Source organism: Zootoca vivipara, chromosome 13, assembly GCF_963506605.1.
Source record: "Zootoca vivipara chromosome 13, rZooViv1.1, whole genome shotgun sequence".
Lineage (NCBI taxonomy): Eukaryota > Metazoa > Chordata > Lepidosauria > Squamata > Lacertidae > Zootoca > Zootoca vivipara.
In genome coordinates this window covers 44,597,264-44,621,056 of record NC_083288.1, presented here as the reverse complement: position 1 = coordinate 44,621,056, position 23,793 = coordinate 44,597,264, and the positions used below count along the sequence as shown (strand labels likewise).

The 23,793-nt window shown below is 48.6% G+C and overlaps 1 protein-coding gene and 2 non-coding genes across 3 annotated transcripts in view; 1 reads left to right on the top strand and 2 right to left on the bottom strand.

The window, feature by feature from the left end:
* RPGRIP1 (RPGR interacting protein 1) overlaps positions 1 to 23,793 on the bottom strand; it is a 35,765-nt gene that overhangs the window by 3,480 nt on the left and 8,492 nt on the right. Inside the window, exons 7-22 of the mRNA XM_060281334.1 lie at positions 22,523 to 22,648; positions 21,796 to 21,901; positions 20,870 to 20,893; positions 20,613 to 20,759; positions 14,049 to 14,122; positions 13,016 to 13,146; positions 12,402 to 12,541; positions 11,392 to 11,565; positions 10,256 to 10,393; positions 9,565 to 9,652; positions 8,191 to 8,643; positions 5,940 to 6,088; positions 4,380 to 4,716; positions 2,476 to 2,729; positions 1,748 to 1,876; positions 702 to 837 (exon numbers count right to left, since the gene is read on the bottom strand). Of these exons, the coding sequence (XP_060137317.1) occupies positions 702 to 837; positions 1,748 to 1,876; positions 2,476 to 2,729; positions 4,380 to 4,716; positions 5,940 to 6,088; positions 8,191 to 8,643; positions 9,565 to 9,652; positions 10,256 to 10,393; positions 11,392 to 11,565; positions 12,402 to 12,541; positions 13,016 to 13,146; positions 14,049 to 14,122; positions 20,613 to 20,759; positions 20,870 to 20,893; positions 21,796 to 21,901; positions 22,523 to 22,648 (2,606 nt within the window). The remainder of the gene's footprint in view (positions 1 to 701; positions 838 to 1,747; positions 1,877 to 2,475; positions 2,730 to 4,379; positions 4,717 to 5,939; positions 6,089 to 8,190; positions 8,644 to 9,564; positions 9,653 to 10,255; positions 10,394 to 11,391; positions 11,566 to 12,401; positions 12,542 to 13,015; positions 13,147 to 14,048; positions 14,123 to 20,612; positions 20,760 to 20,869; positions 20,894 to 21,795; positions 21,902 to 22,522; positions 22,649 to 23,793) is intronic.
* On the top strand, positions 3,044 to 3,117 carry TRNAN-GUU (transfer RNA asparagine (anticodon GUU)). The gene has a single exon. It is a non-coding gene; the product is annotated as a tRNA-Asn (tRNA).
* TRNAS-AGA (transfer RNA serine (anticodon AGA)) lies at positions 6,401 to 6,482 on the bottom strand. The gene has a single exon. It is a non-coding gene; the product is annotated as a tRNA-Ser (tRNA).

Below are 23,793 nucleotides of genomic sequence, written 5' to 3'. Positions count from 1 at the left end.
CTGCTTTCAGTTCCCTCGTCACAGCAGCTTGGACGTGTGAAATGTTGGGAAATCTGTGCCCTTTCAGTGCAGATTTCAGTTTTGGAAAAAGAAAGAAATCCGGTGGGGCCAGATCGGGAGAATATGGAGGGCGGGACAACTCGGTACCCTCAGTAACGATTTCACAGGGAATATGCTATTCTTCCGCCATCATTTGGACGAACAAACACCGATCCCACAGCAATAACTCGAAAACTCTGCCAACATTTGCCGCCGTTCTGCTCCTCGACGGTCTGCCAGACCGAAGGTCATCTTTGATGTTTTCCTGCCCTTCACGGAGACGCTTAAACTGCTCGTACACTGTCTTTCGAGTTACAGCTTCATCTCCCTACACAACTGTGAGCATTTTGTGGGTTTCCGGTGCCGATTGTATGTTCGAATATTTCTCACTGTCCGATTTCCGTGACCATTCACCAAACTTGTATTTCGTTTCATTGCTCCAAAGGGCAACAGTAGCGCGACCCCACCCATAACAGAAAGAGCCCATGTTGCGTCTTCCAGCTGTTACTAGACTCCATCTCCCATCATCCCTGACCATTGGCTATGCTGGCTGGGGCTGATGCGAGTTGGAGTCCAGCAGCAAGTGGAGACACGCCGGTCCCATCTCTCCCGCCGCTCCCCAATCCGGAGAGCTACTGATTGTAAGCTTTCCGTGACAGTACCATTGTCACTCAGCACGGCTGCTTCAGCCAATGGCCTTGATTTCGCTTCCAATTCCTGGTGACTTGCGGTCATCATCTCTTCTTCCACTGCTGCCGCCTTGTGCTCCTCTTCCTCTCTTCCTCCTTCCAGAGCCACCTGCGCAGACAGATACCCCACCGAGGTCAGGGTCTGAGAACAGCACAGCAACGGGGCTTCTCTCCTCTGACTTCTAACAGAAACACTGGTGTTAAATAAGCAAGTATACAAATCTGCTTTCATATGGAGGGTCTGAACATGCTCCATAATTTAGCTTCTCCTAAATGTGGAAGTCGGGTGGCGCTGTGGGTTAAACCACAAAGCCTAGGGCTTGCCGATCAGAAGGTCGGTGGTTCGAATCCCCGCGACGGGGTGAGCTCCCGTTGCTCAGTCCCAGCTCCTGCCAACCTAGCAGTTCAAAAGCATGTCAAAGTGCAAGTACCTTTTCTAGCGGAAAGGTAAACTGCGTTTCCGTGTGCTGCTCTGGTTCGCCAGAAGCGGCTTTGTCATGCTGGCCACATGACCTGGAAGCTGTACGTCGGCTCCCTAGCCAATAAAGCGAGATGAGCGCCGCAACCCCAGAGTCGGTCACGACTGGACCTAATGGTTAGGGGTCCCTTTACCTTTAAATGTGGAAGTGTGTATGAGCCCTTACGGACTGCAATCTCCTTTGGGCAATCAAAGCACTATAAAAATGACCTGACCCACCAGCAAAGGTGCCATATGCACTATGCATTTAAAGCACGCTTGAACCACTTTTGGGTTTCCCCCCAAAGAATCCTGGAAACTGTAGTTTGGTCAGGTTGCTGGGAGCTGTTAGGAGACACACATCCCTTCCCTTCACAGAACTACCATTCCCAAATGGGCATTGTAGCACCCCAAGAGGAATAGGGGCCTCCTAAGAATTTTTCAGCACCCTTAGCAAACAACAGCTCCCAGAATCCTTTGGGAGAAAGCCACGGCTGTTTGAAGTGGCATAAGAGTGCTTTAAATGTATAGCGCACACAGGGCCAAAGTCTTCCTCTCTCACCTGCTGGATGGCTCCGTTTTCTGGCCTGGCATGTTTCCGAATGCGTTTCTCCGCCTCGGACATACAAAGTCGTGGCTTTTTCCTTTGGAGACTGGAAGGCAGACGGTCACTACCACTTTCTCGCAAGACCTGAACGGGCATAAGAGAAGCCAGAAGTAAGTAAGGGACCAGCCTATAACTAAGCCATCTGGCACCCTCTGGTTTCTGTTCTTAACTTCACAAATACTTATCTCGAAGAGTTCACTACAGTCATACCTCGGATTAAGTACGCCTCGGTTTGAGTATTTTCAGTTTAAGTACTCCGCGGACCTGTCTGGAACAGATTAATCCACTTTCCATTACTTTCAATGGGAAAGTTCGCTTCAGGTTAAGTACAGACCTCTGGAACCAATTACACTCATAGCTCGGGTTAAGTATGCTTCAGGTCGAGTACTCCGCGGACCCGTCTGGAAGAGATTAATCCACTTTCCATTACTTTCAATGGGAAAGTTCGCTTCAGGTTAAGTACTCCACGGACCGTCTGGAACGGATTAATCCACTTTCCATTACTTTCAGTGGAAAAGTTCGCTTCAGGTTAAGTACGCTTCAGGTTAAGTACAGACTTCCGGAACCAATTGTGTTTGTAAACCGAGGTACCACTGTATCTCCAACTTCCCATCAGGGTTTTGTGGAGGGGCCGTGTCAGAGAGTTGTTTTACTTAAAATGTCCATCTGATTTTAATGCCCGCTTGCTCTGTGACAGCCAAGGGGACTGCAAAGCGTGGCAGCCAACTCTGATCCTTGACACTGACTTTACATACCCGGCTTCGCAGCTCGGCTTTCTCTTCCTCGATCTGCTGCTCTAAAGACTGCCGCTGTTGCTCCCAGTCAGCGGACGCCTGATGGCGGAAGTCCTCTGGGGGCATGTAAAGGAGTTTCCACTCCAGACGTAGGCGGATGGAGCCATTGGGTTTTCCTGCTGGATCCATAAGAACAAAATCTCCTGCAGGAGGAAGAGATCGACACAGGTGGTTTGTGTTTGGGTCTCAGCTGAAATGATTTTGTCACACTGAATGATGACGCAACCCAGGCTTGACACTGATGACTTAAAAAGGTGCAGTTCCTACAATAAGGCAGCCACTTTATTTATTTACCTACTGAAAATCCTCTCCCACCTTTCCTCTAAGGAGCTGAGGGTGCCATACATGATTTCCATTCATCCTTGTTTTATCTTCCCAACAACCCTGTGAGGTTGATTAGGCTAAGAGATAGGGACTGGAAATCGTGGACGACAAATGATAGAGGGCCTCTGCAGAGGTCTCTGTGGTGCAATCGGTTAGCGCGTTCGGCTGTTAACCGAAAGGTTGGTGGTTCGAGCCCACCCAGGGACGGTTCAGTTTTTTTATTATTAATCACGATCTAAAATTACAGAGGTTAGTAATTTAAATGGCCTCTTAACTTAAACACCAATGTTCCGCCTAAGACATTTTGCTTAATCTTGAGGCAACATTTACTATTTGAACAGCTTAGGTGCATGTGTGAATAGCTGTTTATAATCATTATAGTTGCTGTTGTTTACTGCACCATCAGTGGACATGGCTTTTTTTACAAAGTACAAGAAATCCAAGTGGCTTACAACCCAAAATCAACACAGGAGAAACAACAAAGAGGTGGTCGTGAAGGCAGGAAAGCAATAAGTGATTGATGCAGTCATAAGGGCTTTAGCATTATGCCAACAATAATAGTTGCATGAAGAAGGGCTTCTCCAAATTGGTACCCTACAGATGTTTTGGACTACCTTCTATGCTGGCTCAAGCTGATTGTGGCAATTGTCCAAAGCACCAGGTTACAGAAGGCACTAGGTCAGGCATCCCCAAACTGCGGCCCTCCAGATGTTTTGGCTTACAACTCCCATGATCCCTAGCTAAGAGGACCAGTGGTCAGGGATGATGGAAACTGTAGTCCAAAACATCTGGAGGGAACAAAGTCTGGGGATGCCTGCTCTAACCTCTACACCAGCAAAAAAAAAATATGTGTAGAAAGATGCTCATTGTAGTGAAAATGCATTATATCGGGGGGAATTCCTTGAAAAAATGTAAACAGACAAAAACATTACCAGGATTACTGTAATAACCTGCAGTTTCAAAAGAGTACCGGTATATATTTACACTAGATAATTAAACAAGCAAGTTACCGTAAATGAATTTGGATATGCAGAATATGTTTTTTTAAAAAAATTAAGGAACTGTAGAAAAAGGGGGAAGGAAGTCAAATCTTGAAATGTTACGAATTGATTGTAAAGCTAACGGAATGTATAAACTTGAAAAGTATACCGTAAATAAAAGCTTTTAAAAAAGTATGAGTTGAGCCACACATTATTTATTTATTTATTGAGATAATATTTATGTGAAATGAGAAACTATGGCTGCATCCACACCCTACACAGAAAGTTCATTTAAAGCACACAACTTCCCCCAAAGAATCATGTGAACTGCAGTCTGCTAAGGGTGCTGGGGATTGCAGCTCTGTGAGGGGGAAACTACAGTTCCCAGGATTCTTTGGGAGGAAGTCACGTGCTTGAAACATGCCTTAAATGTATCGTGCACCTGCAGCCCGAGAGAAATTCCTCCACCCCGAGATGTGCCCATCTCACCTGCGACGCTGCACCCTTGTGCCAGGGGCAGCAGCGGGATCTGGGCCTTTCCCAGGTAGCTACCCGCTTCCTCGTCTTCGTCGTCGAACACATAAACCTGCAGGCTGTCCCAGAGCAAGTAGTGGTGCAGCTCAGGCGTGATACGCAGAGCAAAGCTCTGGGCATCCCCAAAGTGGGGGTTGTTGCTCGAAGGGATGGTGATGGTGTCGTGGTCCGGGAAGGTGAAGAACCGGTACATGGCGTAGGGGCTAGGCTGAGAGCCCAACCAGCGACTGCGCAGGCTGGAGCAGCCTTCGATCCGCACACAGACCTCATTCCAGCCTGCTCCCAGGGCCTGCTACGGGGGGGGGGGGGAAGAGGATAGGGTAATAATTTCACACACACACACACACACACACCGCCCACCTGGCTGGGTTGTTCCAGCCAGATGGGCAGCTCCCAACAGAATATTAAAAACATGATAAAACATCAGACATTAACAATTTCCCGATACAGGACTGCCTTCAGGAGTCTTCTAAAAGTCATATAGCTGTTGACATCTGATGGAAGGGCGTTCCACAGGGCGGGCACCACTACCAAGAAGGCCCTTCGTCTGGTTCCCTGTAACCTCACTTTTTGCAGTGAGGGAACCGCCAAAAGGCCCTTGGCGCTGGACCTCAGTGTCCGGGCAGAACAATGGGGGTGGAGACGCTCCTTCAGGTCTCAGGGTGATGATGGAAGAGTGAAAAGGCAATGTAGGGAGCCTGGGGCCCTTCAGATGACTTTCGACTCCCACAATGAGTTTGGATCTACTTATTGTGTTTCATTTCTTCAGTGCCCCTACCCACCTTGAGCCTTTGGTGGGGATGGGGGAATGGACGTCACATCTGAATTGTAGAGTTGGGGGGGACCCCGAGGGTCATCCAGTCCAACCCTCCGCAATGCAGGAATCTCAGCTAAAGCATCCAGGACAGATGGCCATCCAACCTCTGCTTAAAAGCCTCCAAGGAAGGAGAGTCCACAACCTCCTGAGGGATTCTGTTCCACTGTCAAACAGCTCTTACTGTCAGAAAGTTCTTCCTGATGTTTAGCCGGAATCTCCTTCCTTGTAACTTGAAGCCATTGGTTCAGCTTCTACCCTCTGGAGCAGCAGAAAGCAAGCTCACTCCATCCTCTCCGTGACAGCCCTTGAGATATTTGAAGATGGCTATCGTACCTCCTCTCAGTCTCCTCTTTTCCAGGGTAAACATGCCCAGCTCCCTCAAGCATTCCTCATAAGGCTTGGTTTCCAGACCCCCGATCTTTGGTTTGAGCTGGTTGTTGTTGTTGTTTTTTTTGCAAAGAACCGGTAACAAGTTCATTAAAATTGCTTTCTTAGTCCCCTTTCCAAAGCTTAAGGTACTGTCCAGTGATGGGTAGAAGAAAATAAACCTGATATTTAAATATGGTTATCACCTCTCCTCTCAAGCTCAGATTAAAAAATATTTACACAATCGCCGTTTTGCCCATCATCATGAGGACTAGAACACTGGAGCTATTTGGCAATGTACACAACAGTTCCCCCCACTCTGCTGTCCTCACCTTCTCCTCTTCCACCATTGTGTGCTGGACTCCCGCAGACAGGTAGCCCAAGGCTTTGGTTCGCTGCCGGTGGAGCCTCAGGATCTGCTCGATCGGGAAGCGAAGCCTCGCCCAATATTCCAGGATGCCGAAATCCTCGCCATTGGAACCTGGAGTTACGTGGTGCAGAGGTGTGGGCAGGAGGTTGCAGTAAGGATTGTGGGAATAACAAAAGAGAGGTGTCAGTCCCTCCTCCAGAAGCCTGCCGGAGTTGGGGAGGGAGGGAGCAGGGGTGTGTGGCCCCCAGCCCTAAAAGACTCCCCACATCCCAAAAACTTAAGAGCAGCCTGCCGGATCAGGCCAATGGCCCATCTAGCCCAGCCTCCTGATCTCATAGTGGCTGACCTGAGCATGTGGGGAAACCGTGAAGCAGGATTCAAGCCCACTCTCCTCTCCCACGTTCAGAAGGAAAAGCACAATTACGTAGTCGGCAGGATTCGAACCTGCGCGGGGAAACCCCAATGGATTTCTAGTCCATCGCCTTAACCACTCGGCCACGACTACCAGCTGCTCAGCCAAGAGATTAAGTGATGTAGGGAAGGAGGTTCTCCATCCCTGTTCTGTAAGAACATAACCTGCTTTGGAAAACAAGAGAGGGATGTGTGCTGTCGAAGTCTGACAGCAGAGCCATAGCTGCTGATAGCCTCATCCTCCATGAATTTGTGGTTTAAAGCCCTCCACGTTGTTGGTCATCATTGCATTCTGTTCCATCGTTTAACTTTGTCCTGCGAGAAAAGGTACTCTAATTTATCTGTCCTGAATCTTCCAATATTCAGCTTCATTGCAGAAGTGCTAGCGTTATGGCTGGGGGGGGGGCTACTTTTCTCTATCCACTTAACCCATGCCATGCACAATTTTATAAAATTCTATCATGCCGCCTCTTGCTTGATTTTTCTCTGAACTAAAAACCCCCCAAACGCTGCAACTTTTTAAAAGAGGGGAATCACTCTATCCCCTTATTCAAATTATTAGACCAATTCATGGAGGTGAGGGCTTTGCTGCCAGTCAGAGACAGCACTGCTTCTGAATACAGCGGTACCTCGGTTTTTGAACGTCTTGGAAGTCGAACGTTTCGGTTTTTGAACGCCGAAACCCCGGAAATAAATGCTTCCACTTTTGAATGAGCCTTGGAAGTCGAATGGCTTCCCCTGACGGTTTTTTTCAATTTTCTCTATTGAATTTGCAGGCTGCCCTTTACATCTCGGTTTTCAAATGTTTTGAAAGTTGAATGGCCTTCCAGAATAGATTATGTTTGAAAACCGAGGTACCACTGTACCAGTTTCTGGAAACCACGTGGGTGAGTGGATGGGTGATACATACGTAGGTAGCAGTCAAATACAACATTCCTTGTTTTTCTAGAGATGCAAGGGAATGTTTGGTCCACCCAGTCGAAACTTCCTGTTTCCTCCTGGGCTGGGACATGCTTCCTCTTGCATGTGACTAGAGGTGGGCATGACCTTACCTGTGCAGGTAACAAAAGCACAAGGCACGCAGCCCTCTTCCCCCTACTTCCTTCTTTTCCATCTTCCTTTCGTTGTGTGAACTGCAGTGACTGCCAGTCTGGCAGTCACTGGGATTAACCCCCATATGGGGTAGATCCACATGTATATATTTTGTAACTACGGTAAGTCTGCCTTCAGGGATCCAACTGTGAACTGATGGTGTGAGTAAACCTCTTTTGTATACTTTAAACAAAATTGTGGCGTGTTTATTCTTTTAAGGAGGATGTAAGGGAACTTACCAGGAAGCTAATATTAAGAGGCTTAAACAAGCCTGCAACCAGTTATCCGCCCTGCGTTTTAAAAGGGGAATGTAAAACTCTGCTGAGTTATAGAACTTGCTAGCACAAGTTAGGAACATAGCTGCCAAGTTCTCCCTTTTTTAAAGGGAAATTCCCTTATGCTGAATAGGCTTCCTCGTGAGAAAAGGGAAAACTTGGCAGCTATGGTTAGGAAGGATATTAATAAACAATATATCCTCTCCTGCCTCCCTGAACATTCCCACAGGGGGAAACTGCTTTCATGCTCAAATCCTGTTTGCAGATTTCCCACGGGCATCTTGTCGGCCACACAGAGAACAGGGTGCCAGACTATATGGGACACAGGGCTGACCTGGCAGGCTCTTCTTATGCCCTTTATCATTTTGGTTGCCCTTCTTTGAGTCTTTTCTGACTCCAATATGCCTGCCACAGTTGGAGTGGTGCAATCCTTACCGCGGAGCACCGCCGTGGCGTGCACTTTCTCCCCGCTGCCCAGCACCTCGCCAAAGCGCAGCCAGCAGGAGGCCAGGGTGGTGTGTTCGACTGCCGAGGCAAGGTGGAGGTCGAGGCGGGACGTGGCGCCTTGCAGGTACTGCAGGAAAAACGGCTCAGCCTGCACCACGTACTGAGAGGTGAAGTCGTAGCGGGCGCGGGAGCCACGCACCACTGGCGTGCAGTGGGTCTCAAAGTCATAGAAGGAGTACGTGCAAAAGGTGAGGGGCTCCGGGTCCCCCAGCAGACGCAGTGCCTCGGCTGACAGCACTGCACCTGAGATGTGCAGCTCGAAGAGGTTCTCCCCACGCCGCAGCTGTGGGGCCTGGTCAGGGACTGCTTCTGCGGATGGGTCACCCTCTCTGGGAGGAAAGGGGGCTGCCCTCGTTCCGTAGGCCACATCTTTCAACTGCGCTGGAGTGGGGTGGGTGGGTGGGTGGGAAACAAGACAGAGCCACAAAGACCGGTTCACAGAACCACAGAATTGGAAGGGACCCCGAGGGTCATCTAGGAAAACCCTCTGCAATTGACAGGCTTCAGGGAATTGGCTTCCTCCCCCGTGGCAGTAGATAAGCAGAACAAAGTAAAAGGAGTCTTCTTACCAGTTAGAAACTTTAACAATCACAACGAGAGAACAAAGAACACATCTCCTAGACTGGTGGTGCTCCCAGTTAAGGATCTCACCCTCTTCTGTCCCTATTAATCTACGTCACACCTATATCTTGTAATCTGAGCTTGTATCCTCTGTGCTTTCTGTGCTGCCACTTTCTGAGCTGTCCGTGGCTTTGGAGAAGGGAGGTGAATGCTGTCCAGAGACTGTGAATCTGTTAACCCTCTCTCTTCTAGTGTTTCTTCTCTTAGCTGTTCCCCATCCAGTATTTCCCAGCTTCTGCCTTCTGAACTATGTCCCTCTGCAAACCACTGTTCCAAATCTATACTGTCTTCCTGCTCCTGGGAAGATTCAGGATCGGGTGCAGGAGCAGGGGAAGGTTCCCACCATTCCTCCTCAGTGTAGCCCTCCTCAGCACGGTCCCTGGCAGCAATGCAGGAATCTCAACTCAAGCATCCCTGACAGAGGACCATCCGACCTCCAATGGATGTCCACCACCTCCCGAGTGAGTCCGCTCCGCCCTGAACGGCTCTTCCAAATGTTTAGTTGGAATCTCCTTGTAATTTAAACCCATTGGTTGGATTCCTACACTGAGGGGCAGCAGAAAACAACCTTGCTCCCTCTTCTGTGGCAGGTAGTCGAAGGTGCCTCTCGTATCAACCCCCAGCCTTCTCTTCTCCAGGCTGAACATACCCAACTCCCTTCATAAGGCTTCCTTCCCAGACCCTTGATCATCTTGTTCACCCTCGTCTGCACACTTTCCCCCTTGTGCAGATCTAAAGAGTGCTTCCGATCTATGGCGTGGGTAGGGAGCTAGAGATTGCATGGAGAGGAGGCATGCCCTGTTGGAGATGGACCTTACCATCTTGCAGGTAGTTCCAAGGGGGAACAGGTGATACAGAAGTATACTGTGTGTATGACAGCTGTATGATTGTTGTAGTTACACTGATGACTGCAGCACAGTTCACGAATCGGGGGAGGATGTTGGAGATTCATTCCCCGTGTGCAGTCATAGGTTTGTTGTCTGTCACATGACTGTATGTGTTTTCATTCCACAGAGTGGGATGTGACATAGACAGGATGTTTGTCTTACTGTGTTCCTGAAGTCGAACTGTTGTTCTTTGTTCTTTCTCTTTGCTGTCTGATGCTAGAGAGAGAGGGAGCCATGTTACAGTGCTCTGTGTGTTTATGTGTAAATAGACTAGCCAAATGCTGTGCTACTGAGTTCTGTTGCGCAACTGCGCAAACCTCTGCAGATAAGTGAAGTGTGCTGATGTCTTCTGGCATCAGTCACTGTGATGTTTGGGCTGGAGAATGCTTAAGAAGCTCCCGAATGATCGCCCAGGAGGGAGAGAACATGCCAGCCGGGCATGTGTCTCTGCCAAGGTCCTACTTGTGAGTAGGCAACCTCCTGGCATGCCCATCCACATGCCTACCTTCAAGTTGGCGGATGCGGGCCCCACGCAGGTCCAGAAGGCGGGCCATTTGCTGCTCCTTCTCCTCATGCTCCTGCTTCTCTCTTGCCGTCTGCAGCAGTACCCCGTCCAGCTCTGCCTGGAACCAAGGCATGCCCGCCAAAGAGTATCTACAGTCAGCCTCAAAACTCAGCCGGGAGAGAGATAATGAGGACTCTCGTTTCCCTACTCCTCCACTTGCAGCTGCTTTAGGTTATTTATTTATATACAGCCTAGTCCCTTAAGCGGCTTAAAAAATAGCCAATGAAACACATGTGCCGTATGAACGAAACTGAGAAGCTACAATAGAACACAGCACAATGTAACAAAACAATATAACTCCACCCCTGAAAGCAAACTCATAGGAGGACATTTTGAAACGTCTTTAGTGAGGGATGTCCGCCTGCCTTCAGCCTCCTACTTGGCAAAGCGCATCCCTGATTCACAAAATACCATGCATCGTGCCCAAATGCTCCCTTACAGCTACACAAATCATGCAAGAATCATATCCAGAATTTCTGTCTGCCATACAGCTGTTGAAAGGCAGGGGAGCATTCCTGGGTGGGTGGGAATAAGGTGGCAAAACTGCTTTGCTTGCCTAAAGCTTGTGTTTCTGCAGAAAATGTGTGAAGGCACTAATGTAAGGAAAGGAATTCTATCGATACATTTGTTGAAAACTGAAATTGGCCATGCCCCCAGAAAGTATCCTCATTTGAACAGGTTAGCGTTAGCCCCAATAAAATGTTGTTCTCCATACCTAAAAGTTGCATCTCCTCGTTTTCCCTTGGATGCTTTGTGAATTGTGCCCTTGCACATTTGGGCTATTCTGAATTCCTTTCCCGTTAAATAAAATGGTAAAAGTTGCAAAATTATTCCACTGATGTGGGATAGAGAGAAGTTTCTTGAGGACACCATGGGCGCTAGCCAATCAGCGCTGTACCCATTCAACTTAATGCAAACTCACAGAACTAGCTTTCACTGAGCTTGACCCTGGTGAGCACACAGTGAATATGTTTGTCCTCACACACCCTGAGTCCTCCAAATATACCCCTCCTTTGTTCTATCTCCCAGGTGGGCAGCTCAGTCTCCTTGCTTCACCTGGTAGTCCCGGTTGATGCGGTGTTGTAAGATGAGCATGTCCCGGGTCTTCTCTAGCTCCAGCACGGTCTCAGCATGGGCGGCCTCCGTCTCGTGGAGTCTTCGCTTTAGACTCCGTTGGGCAAACATCTCTTCCTTCCCAGGATCTCTCTCGAGACCTTCCACATAGAGGGGCTGCAAGGAAAAACAGTGGGGGCGGGGAGGAGAGATGGAAGGAAATGTGTGGGGCTCGACATGTGTGCGTGACTACCATGCCAAATCAGAAAATGGAGGAAAAGCAAATCCATTTCAGGGAACTGGGCTGATCTATATATCACTGACGACTTGCTCCCTCTATTGCTTCGGCGTTTTAATCCGCTGGTATCTGCTTTACCTTTGATCAGGTCATTTTTACATAAAATGCCAATCTGTGCAGGGAGAGGTGTTTTATCTCTCCTCACCCACTGAACTGTTCTAAACTAAATGTCACTGGTAATTAACCCTAGCAAGATGAGCCTTGCAAGAGCTCAGCTGCCTGTTCAGATTGGAACTCCTCGCAATTTAATTAAGACCAGGAAACGGCAGCCGAAGACTTGCAATGCTTATGATAATTTGTGTGTGCGGATACTGGAGAATTCTGACAGAAACAAAAACGGGAATGGGATTTGCCAGCGTTTTGCTTATTCGTCCCATATCCAGAATGGAAATCAATTCATCAAATACGACTGGTATTCACTGCTGCTGTTGTTCTCAGCCCGCAAACAATACGTGACGGATTACTTTCCCACTGTATTTGCATTGGGCTGTCTTTGCATTGAAACGAACAGGGTGGAATCACGTAATCATAACATAATGAACTGCGAGAGAAATAACATAGAGCTGCATGTGACAAACAAAGGTCGGAATGGAAATCGATGCCTACTTGCAAATATGTGTGTGTTTGTGTGTATGAGAGAGAGATTAGCTCTCAGTACAATGCTGGTATCTAAGGTCCAGAGGTTGCTAAGTGTGTGGTTTTACCCAGTGCCTACCTCAACTACTAGACTGGATGGAGTGTCTTCCTCTCTAGTCTGGTTTTCCAAGATGGCCGCCTTCTCCCGCGAGAAGCCGACTTCCTGTGGGCGTTCCTCCAGCAGCTGGCTCACTTCCTGCTTCAGTTCCTCGTTCAGAGCTTATTGGGGGGGGGGAGGGAGAGAGCAAGGATGAATTGCGAGGTTGCCACCTGCCACCTGTTCTCAATAGGCATGACCGTTCCTTTCCTGTAACTTGCCAATTATTTTTACCCTCAATTCTAATTATCAGTCCACTTCCAAGCTTGGAGCAGGGGGAAGGTATTTATAGAAGCCAATGAAATAACAGCAGCAAGAATAAAGGCCACATTCCCTCACCGGGCAACCTTCTGGGGGCCACATGCCATTGGTGGGCGGGGCCAGAGGCAAAGTGGGCGGGGCAACTGAGGCAACATTTCTGCAATAGGCTACAGTCCAACTTGATCAAAGCCCCGAGGGCCAGACAGAAAGGTGCAGAGGGCTTGCGGTCCCCCACCTCTCATTTCGAACTTCACTGTTATTGAGGCGCAAAGGGATGTTTTGGGTGTTTTGCCCATTCCGTCATTTCCCTGCCAGCCTCCCGTTGGCCCCCTCACCTCTTTCCTTCTCCAGCTGCTCCTGCAGCTTCTGCTTCTCCTCAATTGCTGAGCTGAGTTGTTCTTCCAAGCAAGGGGCGTTGTCCTTCTGGGGAACCACGTCTAGGGGGTGCTGGGTATTGCTGAGGCAGCTAAAGAGACACATAGATTTGCTGCACCTCAAAAAGGGCCACAAAATCATTGCCTATGTTTCTGTAAATTCTAGCAGGGAGCCCTTCCCCCCATACCAAAAATGCCCATCTAGTTCTACACGCCTCCTTTACCCAAAGATATCGGCCATATTCACACCATGCATTCAAAGCACTATGATATCATTTGAAGCAGTTATGGCTTCCCCCAAAGAATTCTGGGAGCTGTGGTTTGTTAAGGTTCTTGAGTGCTGTTAGGTGACCTGTATCCCCCCATCGGAGAGCTACAATTCCCATAATTCCCTGCGAAGAGGGGTTGATTGTTCAACCACCGCAAGAATGTGAGGGGTCTCCTAAGAACTCTCAGTGCCCTTAACAAACTACAGTCCCCAGAATTCTTTTGGGGAAGCCATAACTGCTTAAAATTATATCATAGTGCTTTGAATGGCATCCTAGTGCATCCTAGTATAGGGAAGCCTTTTAATCTGTAATGCTCCTTAATGTTTTTATATGTGTCGGAAGCCACCCAGAGTGGCTGGGGCAACCCAAGGTGCATCTACACACAAGGGGGAGGGACGCTATAAATGAGTCAGAAATATTATTATTATTATTATTATTATTATTATTATTATTATTATTAAATGTATGGTGTGAATGTGACCAATATCAGAGTTCACAGACACATTCCAAAACAGACAGGCCAAAACAAAAACGCTTAAGAAGTGGGGAAAGTGGGCTTCGCTGAGAAAGGCGTTTGACCTGGAAAGTCCCAAGGCTCAAACAGAGACTTGAAGGTTCAAATTCGGCCCCTGTGTCTGAGGTTCCCAACTGCTGCACGAATGGCTTTTGTTGAGAGGGAACAAACTCCTGAGTTGCTTATCCTTTCCCGACAGCCCATCTCTCACCTCTCCAGCAGTTTGTCGTAATCTTCCTTCAGCAAATCTCGCTCCTTCTCCAGGTCCCGGACTCTCTCCTGAAACTGAAAAAAGGGTACACAAAATGCAATCTTGTTGTGGAATCCAAGCTGCCAGCAGTGGCCCAGAGATTGGATGGAAAGCAAGGTGGGAAAATATTCTGTTTTTATTTTTGTCTCTGCCAACAGCTTGCATGGCTTCAAAAGGGGTTTAAACGAATGCATAGAGGTTAACCCTACCAGTGGTTTCTAGACATGATGGCTAGACAGTGTACCGTATTCCGTGTTGGAAGAGGTATGTCTCTGAATACCAGGATAATTCTGCCAGGGAAGAGGAGCAAGACCATGAGATGCAGAAGGGCTGTGGCACAGTGGTAAAGGATCTGTTTTACATGCTGAAGGTCCCAGGTTTGTAGAATATAAGGGGAACATAAAACGCAGCTAAGATTTATATATGACTGACACCCTTCTTTGCAAACAAAATAGAAAAACAGGGGTGTTTGGATTTTGCTGTCCATCTCCCCAAGGCAGGCGTGTCAAACCTGCGGCCCTCCAGATGTTTTGGACTACAATTCCCATCTTCCCCAACCACTGGTCCTGCTAGCTAGGAATCATGGGAGTTGTAGGCCAAAACATCTGGAGGGCCGCAGGTTTGACATGCCTGCCCCAAGGGACTGAGTCCCCCTAAGTCCATGATCGGTCAGAGATGAATGGATGGAGGCAGGATGCAGTGACAGCAATGTAGATCTTCATTTTTCTGTTGCAACAGAGTTCCCTTCCCTCCTAGCAAGGAGGCAAGAGAGACCCAGCACCAAGAAGAAACATCTCTTTTAAGGGTTTGCATTTTGGCACAGAGAAGGACATCACCTCTACAAACAGTCAGAAATGGCATCACACATAAGGTGGGGTTACTGTGGCTTAGGCAGGCCAAGGTGTGATATTCCTGAGGATTCCTGATGTATGGAAGTGAGAGCTGGACCATCAAGAAGGCTGATCGCCGAAGAATTGATGCTTTTGAATTATGGTGCTGGAGGAGACTCTTGAGAGTCCCATGGACTGCTAGAAGATCAAACCTATCCATTCTTAAGGAAATCAGCCCTGAGTGCTCCCTGGAAGGACAGATCGTGAAGCTGAGGCTCCAGTACTTTGGCCACCTCATGAGAAGAGAAGAATCCTTGGAAAAGACCCTGATGTTGGGAAAGATTGAGGGCACTAGGAGAAGGGGACGACAGAGGACAAGATGGTTGGACAGTGTTCTCGAAGCTACGAACATGAGTTTGACCAAACTGCGGGAGGCAGTGGAAGACAGGAGTGCCTGGCGTGCTATGGTCCATGGGGTCACGAAGAGTTGGACACGACTAAACGACTAAACAACAACAACAACAACAACAACAACAGGCAGGCCAAGGTGTGATATTCCTGAGGATTTAGCAAGTTTTTCCATGGTTCCAGACACAGTTTACACAAAGCATTAGCATTTGATAAGACAATAAGGATGCCAGTCACACATCCCTCAATGCAGAGCATCTGGGCAAACAATGACAACTAATACAAAGGAGCTTCATAGATATAGGAGAGGAACGCCCCCCCCCTCCACATTGTTATCTGCCTATGTATTCTCAGGCAAGAGGGATTAAGGAGGCAGAGGAAATATTTAGAGTCTTTAGAAGAGCCAAGGTGGCTTTTGGATTGCTCTCCTGTATTGTTTAGACATGTGGTTTATATACTTATGCAGTGCTTTTTTCTGGGGGGGTGGGGACACGCATACCCCTAAACATACCCCTAAACATTTTGTGAATTAAGTTTGGCCTCATTGAGGGGCAGTATTTCAATACGAGAAGGAAAATGAGAGTACCCCTAAACATTTTTTTAAAGAAAAAAAGCACCGTATGTGTGTTTTCCTTGTGCAATTATCAACATTTATTCTATATTTGAAACCTTAGAAGTCCTATAACAGAAATTAAATGTCCAGACTTCAACATTCAAAAGTACACCATCTGACAGAAATCTCAGGGGCATATCACACATATCTCCAGAGCTTTTTCCCCTGGGGTACACAGGGGTACACATACCTCTAAACATTTTGTGAATCTTTGTACTTTTGTCCATTTACTGTATGAAATATACTCGGAGTCGAGAGTGAATTTCATGCTCTTTATTCAGCTCATATTCATCAAGGAGAAGAAGAGAAGACGAATGGCTCTTTTCCCAAAACCATCTGCTTATATACATTATTTACACAATGGGCCTTGCGTGATTGGCTACTTCAGGGCTACACCTGTGGGCCAATTATATTGTGGATTGACTTCTGCCTGCAGCCTGATTGGCTGCTCCTACAGGCCAATCAGGTAGCAGATTCACTTCTGCCAGCCGCCTGATTGGCTGCTCCAGCAGGCCAATCAGGTTGCGGATTCACTTCCACCTGGAGTTGGATTGGGTAGCTCCCGCTGATTCTGAATCCTATTGTTCTAGGATTCCGCTCAGTACATAACACCCCTCCCCTCTAAGTTCCAGTCCTGCCTGGGAAGTTGCATTCATAGTCCCCAAGGTCTGCTGGCCGCCTCCGTGTGCGTTGTGGCCTGGGGTGTTCCTTGGTCAGGGGTTCTGGTTCTGGCTCGTGTTCCGAGGCTGCTGGCTGTGCCGGGGCTGTCTGGTCTGGCGCCACTGAACCACTAGGTTGTGACTCTGGTTCCGGTGTCCTTCCAGCCTCGGGGCGCCCCTCTGTGCCTACTGCTTCTGCTTCCCCTGCCCACCCCTCTCGCTCTACAGGCCTCACTGCCCTGCTGTCCCCTTGGGACCCCTCTGTCCCGCTCTCCTCCCGGGTTCCTCCTGGGAATCGTCGCCGTAGCTGGTCGCAGTGGCGGCGCCAACATTGCCCCCCTTCCGTTAGTACCTCGTACGACACGGGACCGGTCACCTTGGTGACTGTGGCGGGTACCCATGCTGGGCCTGCCCCAAAATTCTTCGCATACACTGGGTCCTGGGCCACAAATGTCCGGGGGTTCCTGCCTTTCCCCACCACTACCTCATCCTGAGCTCTGTCGGGGTGAAGTCGGTCCAGTCTAGTTGCAAGGCGCCGGCCCATGAGTAGTTCAGCTGGGCTCCGGCCCGTCGTTGTGCTTGGGGTGCTGTGCTGTGCTAGAAGAAATGCGGCAAGGCGGTATTCCCAGTCCCCTTGTGTTATGCGGCGGAGGCTGTCCTTGGTGGTCCGCACCATGCGCTCCGCTTGGCCATTGGTGGCAGGGTGGAATGGTGCTGAGCGGATGTGGCGGATGGCGTTCTGCGCTGTGAAGGTCTGGAACTCCTCTGACGTGAATGCGGTTCCATTGTCCGAGACGAGGGTGTCAGGGAGCCCGTGGGTTGCAAACAGCTTACGTAGTACCCGGATGGCTGCCGCCGTAGAAGTGGACGGTACCAGTGCGACCTCCAGCCATTTGGTGTAGGAATCCACCACTATGGAGAATGTTTTTCCCTGGAAGGGGCCAGCGAAGTCCACGTGCAAGCGTGACCATGGATGTCGGGCGGACTCCCAGGGCTGGACTGGGGCCCTTGGGGGATCCGGGCGGGATTCTTGGCAGGTCTGGCAGTGTTGGACCCAGGCCTCTATCTCTCTGTCAATCCCCGGCCACCACACATAACTCCTGGCAAGGGCCTTCATCCTCACTACCCCTGGGTGTGTCTCGTGTAGGGCTGTGAGGACCCTTTTGCGGAGGGGCTGGGGAACAACAACCCTGCTTCCCCATAACAGGCACCCCTTGTGGGCCGACAGTTCATGTTTGCGGTTTGTGTAGCCAGCGAATTCTGGCCCGGGGCTGCTGCTGGGCCATCCTCGCCACACCCAGTCCAGGACCCGGGAGATGACCCTATCTTTTGTGGAATGGTGCGCAACTTCTTGTGCCTGAATGGGTCGGTCGGGAAGCAGCTCCAGGGTCATAACCTCTTGCGCAGGCGCTGGGTCGGGGCCTGTTTCTGGTAGTGGTAGCCTGCTGAGTGCGTCTGCGTGGCCCATCGCCTTCCCAGGGCGGTGGATTAGTGCATACTGGTAGCCGGCAAGGAAAATTGACCACCTGAGGACACGTGGAGACAACACTTGGGGGGTCTGCTTCTCGGGGGCAAACAGGCCAAGCAACGGCTTGTGGTCAGTCACTATGGTAAAGGGCCGCCCGTACAAGAAATCATGGAATTTTTTTACGCCCTTCACGATTGCCAGACCCTCCTTGTCAATCTGTGAGTAGTTTCGTTCGGCTGCAGCAAGCGTCTGGGAGAAGTATGCCACCGGCACCTCTCTTCCATCCGGGAGTTGGTGTCCCAGGACAGCGCCGATGCCATAGGGAGAGGCGTCGCATGCCAGCACCACTGGCAGCCTCTCGTCGAAGTGTGCCAAGACCGAGTTCGAGACGAGCAAGTCCTTGACTGCCTGGAATGCAGCCCTTTGTCGCTGGCCCCACACCCAAGGGGCCCTTTTATCTAGGAGTCTGTGTAGGGGCTCCGCTACCGCTGCCTTATGGGGAAGGAAGGCATGGTAAAAGTTCAATAGTCCCAAGAATGACTGAAGTTCGGGCTTGCTCTTGGGCGCTGGGGCCTCACAAATGTCACCGATTGGATGGACCCCTTCTGCGTCCACCTTAAATCCCAGAAAGTCCACCTGCGGCACTCCCAGTAAACACTTTTCCCGCTTCACCTTGAGGCCCGCCGTCTGGAAACGGTGCAGGACGGAGCGGAGGCGGTCCTCAAATTCCTCTGGTGTGGGCCCGGCGATCAGTACATCATCGAAGAAGGGGGTGACGCCAGGAATCCCTTTAAGGAGAGAGTCCATTAGATTCTGGAATATGCCTGGTGCCACGCTAACGCCAAATTGCAGCCGCTTTACTCTGAATGCCCCTCTGTGCGTCACAATCGTCTGAGCCTCTGCTGTGGCTTCGTCCACAGGCAACTGTTGATACGCTTGGGCCAAGTCCAGTTTGCCAAATATTTTTGACCCAGCCAGGGTGGCGAGGACATGGCTGACCACTGGCACTGGGTATGCATGAGCCGTGAGAGCCTTGTTTATGGTGCATTTGTAGTCTGCACAGATGCGGACCGAACCGTTAGGCTTGACGGGTGTGACAATTGGAGTTTCCCAGGGGGCGTTGGGCACCGGCTCCAGCACTCCTTGCTCCACGAGCCGGTCCAATTCCTCGTCTATGCGGGGTTTCAGGGCGAACGGGACCCGGCGGGCCTTGTGCCTGATGGGTCGTACAGCGGGGTCTAGCTGTAGGGCAATGGGGGGTCCTATATATCGTCCCAATGCCCCATCGAAAACCCCTGGAAACTCTTTGCATATGGCGTCCACGTCCACTTGTAAGCTAGTGCGGTTCACCCCGGTAACGGCTAGCCCCAGAGGTCCAAACCATGCCAGTCCCAGTAAGCTAACGTAGGGGCCCTTAACTACCAGCAAGTCCAATTGTTGCTTTCGCCCTCGATATTGCACCCTGAAGGTCCCCACCCCCATTGTAGGGACCTTACGTTTCTGGAAGTCCCGGAGGGTGAATGGGGCCGGCCTTAGTTTGGGACCCCCATTAGGGCACAGTTCCCTTAATGTTCGGGCCGAGATTATGGATAGAGTTGAACCCGTGTCCAGCTCCATGCGGCATGGGGCCGTTCCATTATTGTTTTGTAAGAGATGGTAGCGACATCTCTAGGTGCAAGGAGAGCCCGGGCGATTTCAAACGTCTCCTCTCCACAGACGCTGAAGAATGTCGCCCTCTTCATGGCATCGTTGGTGACTTCTTTCGCTTGCAGGAGGAAGTTGAAACGGGCGGCGTACCCTTCCCAGTCTCCTGATGCTGGTTTGAATGGCGAGAAGCTGCTGTCGGTTGCCATTCTGGGTTCCTTGGGTCCTGGAGCTGAAGCCTGGATGCACGGTGCGATGCAGCGGTGCAGCAGGTGGCGGTGCTGCGGTGCAGTGCGTGGTGGCGGTCAGCTCAGCAGGATCCCACCTTCGTCGCCAGTGAAATATACTCGGAGTCGAGAGTGAATTTCATGCTCTTTATTCAGCTCATATTCATCAAGGAGAAGAAGAGAAGACGAATGGCTCTTTTCCCAAAACCATCTGCTTATATACATTATTTACACAATGGGCCTTGCGTGATTGGCTACTTCAGGGCTACACCTGTGGGCCAATTATATTGTGGATTGACTTCTGCCTGCAGCCTGATTGGCTGCTCCTACAGGCCAATCAGGTAGCAGATTCACTTCTGCCAGCCGCCTGATTGGCTGCTCCAGCAGGCCAATCAGGTTGCGGATTCACTTCCACCTGGAGTTGGATTGGGTAGCTCCCGCTGATTCTGAATCCTATTGTTCTAGGATTCCGCTCAGTACATAACACTGTATTTATTTTTCCTGATTTGAACTATAAAAAGGTGATTTCTTGAGTAAAAATGAGCGTACCCCTTTTATTAGGGGGGTGAAGCACTTCATATCTCAGTATAGAAATGGTTTCAGTAAAAATAAAAGAGTGAAGTTTGAGGAGACGGTGAGGAGCATTTTCTTCTGGATAATTTCTGACATGACTTACATCTTCCAGCATTCCCTGCAGTGGAGAAAGGACTTCTACTTGGCTCTCCAGGGCTGTCACCTTCTGACTCTCCTCCCTGAGGTGGGCATTCAGCTTTTCGACCTGAGCTAGCAAGGCCTCGCTGGCTGACCTCAGTGCCTCTTGGTTCTAGAGAAGCAAAGAAGAAAGGAAAGGTTCATGAGATCTAGAGCCTTGAGGGACCATGGAGTCCCAATCCTCCAACACTGCCACCACCAAACAGAACTGGAGAAAGTTACCTGCTGGAGCTGAGTCTCATAAGCCTGGAGGAATAGCAAGCAAAGCACTGGATTATTGGGGTAGATGAGGAAAAAAACACCTTCCTTGTCGGAAGTCACATATACGAAGGAAAATGGAGTCTCTATATACTGTCAAATAATGGAATCACTGAATGCATTGCTAAGGGCTTCAACTACCTGTGACACGGCATCTCCAGAAGTAAGCATATTTAAGTACATGTAAAACAACACTCTTCCCCAAATAACCCTGGGAAATGTAGTTTAAGGTGCTGGGAACTAAAGCTCTGTGAGGGGTGAACAACAATTCCCAGGATTCTTATGGGGAAGTCATGTGGTGTGTGTGCAACAGTAGTTTGTGGGGATCAGGGTCCCTCACTTTCCCTCATGATCTGTTTTTAAATAATTTGGGCTAGATCTAAACAGCTAAAAAAAAACGCTTTGAAAATGAACTGCAAAAAAACCCCACACTGTTGTAAAGCTCACAATTGAAAATGTTGTTGAGATCAGGGGTGAGGATGAGGAACCTTAGGTCTAGGGCTCAAATGCACTGTTTCCTCCCCCAGCCACAAGTGTTTTTGCCTTGCTGGACTTTGCCCTTGAATTTTGATAATGCTACTTCCTTGCCTGGATGGAGAAGAGAGCAAGGTGCCGTGTGTGTGTGTGTGTGTGTGTGTGTGTGTGTGTGTGTGTGTGTTTAAGAACTAGCCTACTGCACAAAGGCAAAATGTACATCTATTATCCCACCCACTTTTGCCTCTGACGGCCCCAGGTTGCCACTGGCCTGCATCCCTTGGGAGGGCTCAGAAGATAAGGGGTATGGCTATGTGAAATGGTTTGGCTTGGGGGGAAGCCCGGGGGCCAGAGAGTGAAACCCAGTGGGCCACATTTGGCTACCACGGCCCGGGTGTTGACGTGGCATGACTCACTTCCTGTAAGCCAGCAAACTGGGCTTTGGTTACCACCAGTTCTGAATTCTTGGCTCTCAGAAGCTTCTGCAGACGAATCAGCTCCACGTTTTCCTGGATGGCGGCTCTGGAAAAGCAAGACAGACAAATCGGTGCCGATTATTGACATTTATTAAGGACGGGAAACTTCTTGCGGACTTTTTGCGCAAGAGAGAAAATGAGCTTGTAATGTCTGGATTTGAAGATTGAAAAAATATATTGGCTCATAGAAAATAGAATAGCTGGATGTTAATGAGTCAATACTATATTTAGCTGACAGATAAAGAACCGGAAGTCTTGTTTATCTTTTAAACAACACAATTTATTTTACAAAATTCATGTACATGTACCATGTAGGAAAACACCCAATCTCAAAACTGTTTACAGTAAATAAAACAATAAAATTATCAGTAATAACCCATGAAAAACAACTATTTAAAACATTCAAAAAATAATTAAGATCAATGACAAGCCAAAACTCAGATTAAAACCCATGTCAACACTCCCAATTTACGTTTGATTTCCCCCGTTTTAAACTCAAGCCCTAAAAAAACATATACTTTGACATCCCAGAATCTGGCTCTCTCCAGAACGAATTAAGTTCGATTTAAGTGTTTTGGTGAGAGATGGAACAAGAGTTGAGAAGACCTTAAAACAGAGCTAAAGAGACCAAATAATACGTGAATGAAGCATTGTGCAGGTATTGTACCGGCGTTCCCGGACCTCTAGGTGGCGCTGGAGGGAGCGCCCGCTTTCTGGGTCCGTATCTCTGCCGCGTGTGGAACTCATCGACTCAGGATCCAGCTCCAATGCTGCAAGGACCAGGCTCTGGGTACTGAAAGGAAGAGCAGAGCGAAAACAAAAATATCCCTGGGAAAATGGGAAGAGGAGAGGATCCAGTTAACATTTGCATGCATTAACGTTATTTATTTCATTCGTTCCATCTCAAAGTGATTTACAATATACTGACATATGTATAAAACAGTGGCATACAGTGGTACCTTGGTTCTCAAACGCCCTGGTTCCCAAACACCAAAAAGTGTTACAGTTTTCAAACGTTTATCAGAAGTTGAATGTCCTATGCGGCTGTCGGCTATTGTTTTCTGTGCACCTGCACCAATCAGAAGTTTGGTTTTTGAACATTTCAGAAGTCAAATGGACTTTTGGAATGGATTAAGTTCGAGAACCCAGGTGCCCCTGTATTTGGCGTTTAGGTTTTGCTATTTATTTTCCTTTTTTGTTTTTGCAATTGTTTTTATTGATTTTCATATTATATATTTACACATTCTTACAAGATTAGTAACCTAAAACTCTCAGGGTTGCCACTTCCCTCTACCCCTCTTCTGGTTTTCTTGTTTCCACATTGATTTATATCAGCATACTGTTCATATCTATACATAGTTCTTTCTATAATCAACAATGACTATCATCAGAACAAGTAAGAAAAAATAATAATTTTAATTTTCATCATCTACAATACTGTCTTATTTATTTTATAGTACAGTACATTGATTATTGCTTTCATTTCATGGATCAATGGTCTCGTTAGAGAGTATAATTCATGTTAAAATGCTGCTTTAGGGGTTGTTTTTTAAAAGTCTGGAACAGATCCGTTTTGCATTACTTTCTATGGAACGTTTTGGCTTTGGAACGGACTTCTGGAACGGATTAAGTTCGAGAACCAAGGTACCACTGTATACGAAAACAAAATTAAATATATATATAACTCTAAATATAAGAACATTTTAAAACAACAACAGATACGTAAAATCAATTAGATCCATGACAGATCCCAACTGGGATAGAAGATTTTAAGAGGCTTATTGAAAGAGGAATGTTTTTCTTTTTCTTTCTTTCTTTGGCAAAAAGGAAAGAGGGAGGAATGTCTTTAGCTTGCGTTGAAAAGCCAACAGGGAAGGTGCTTGCCTGTTATGCAATGAGAGAGAGTTTATGAAGCGTAGGCAAAGCAGATTCTCTGCC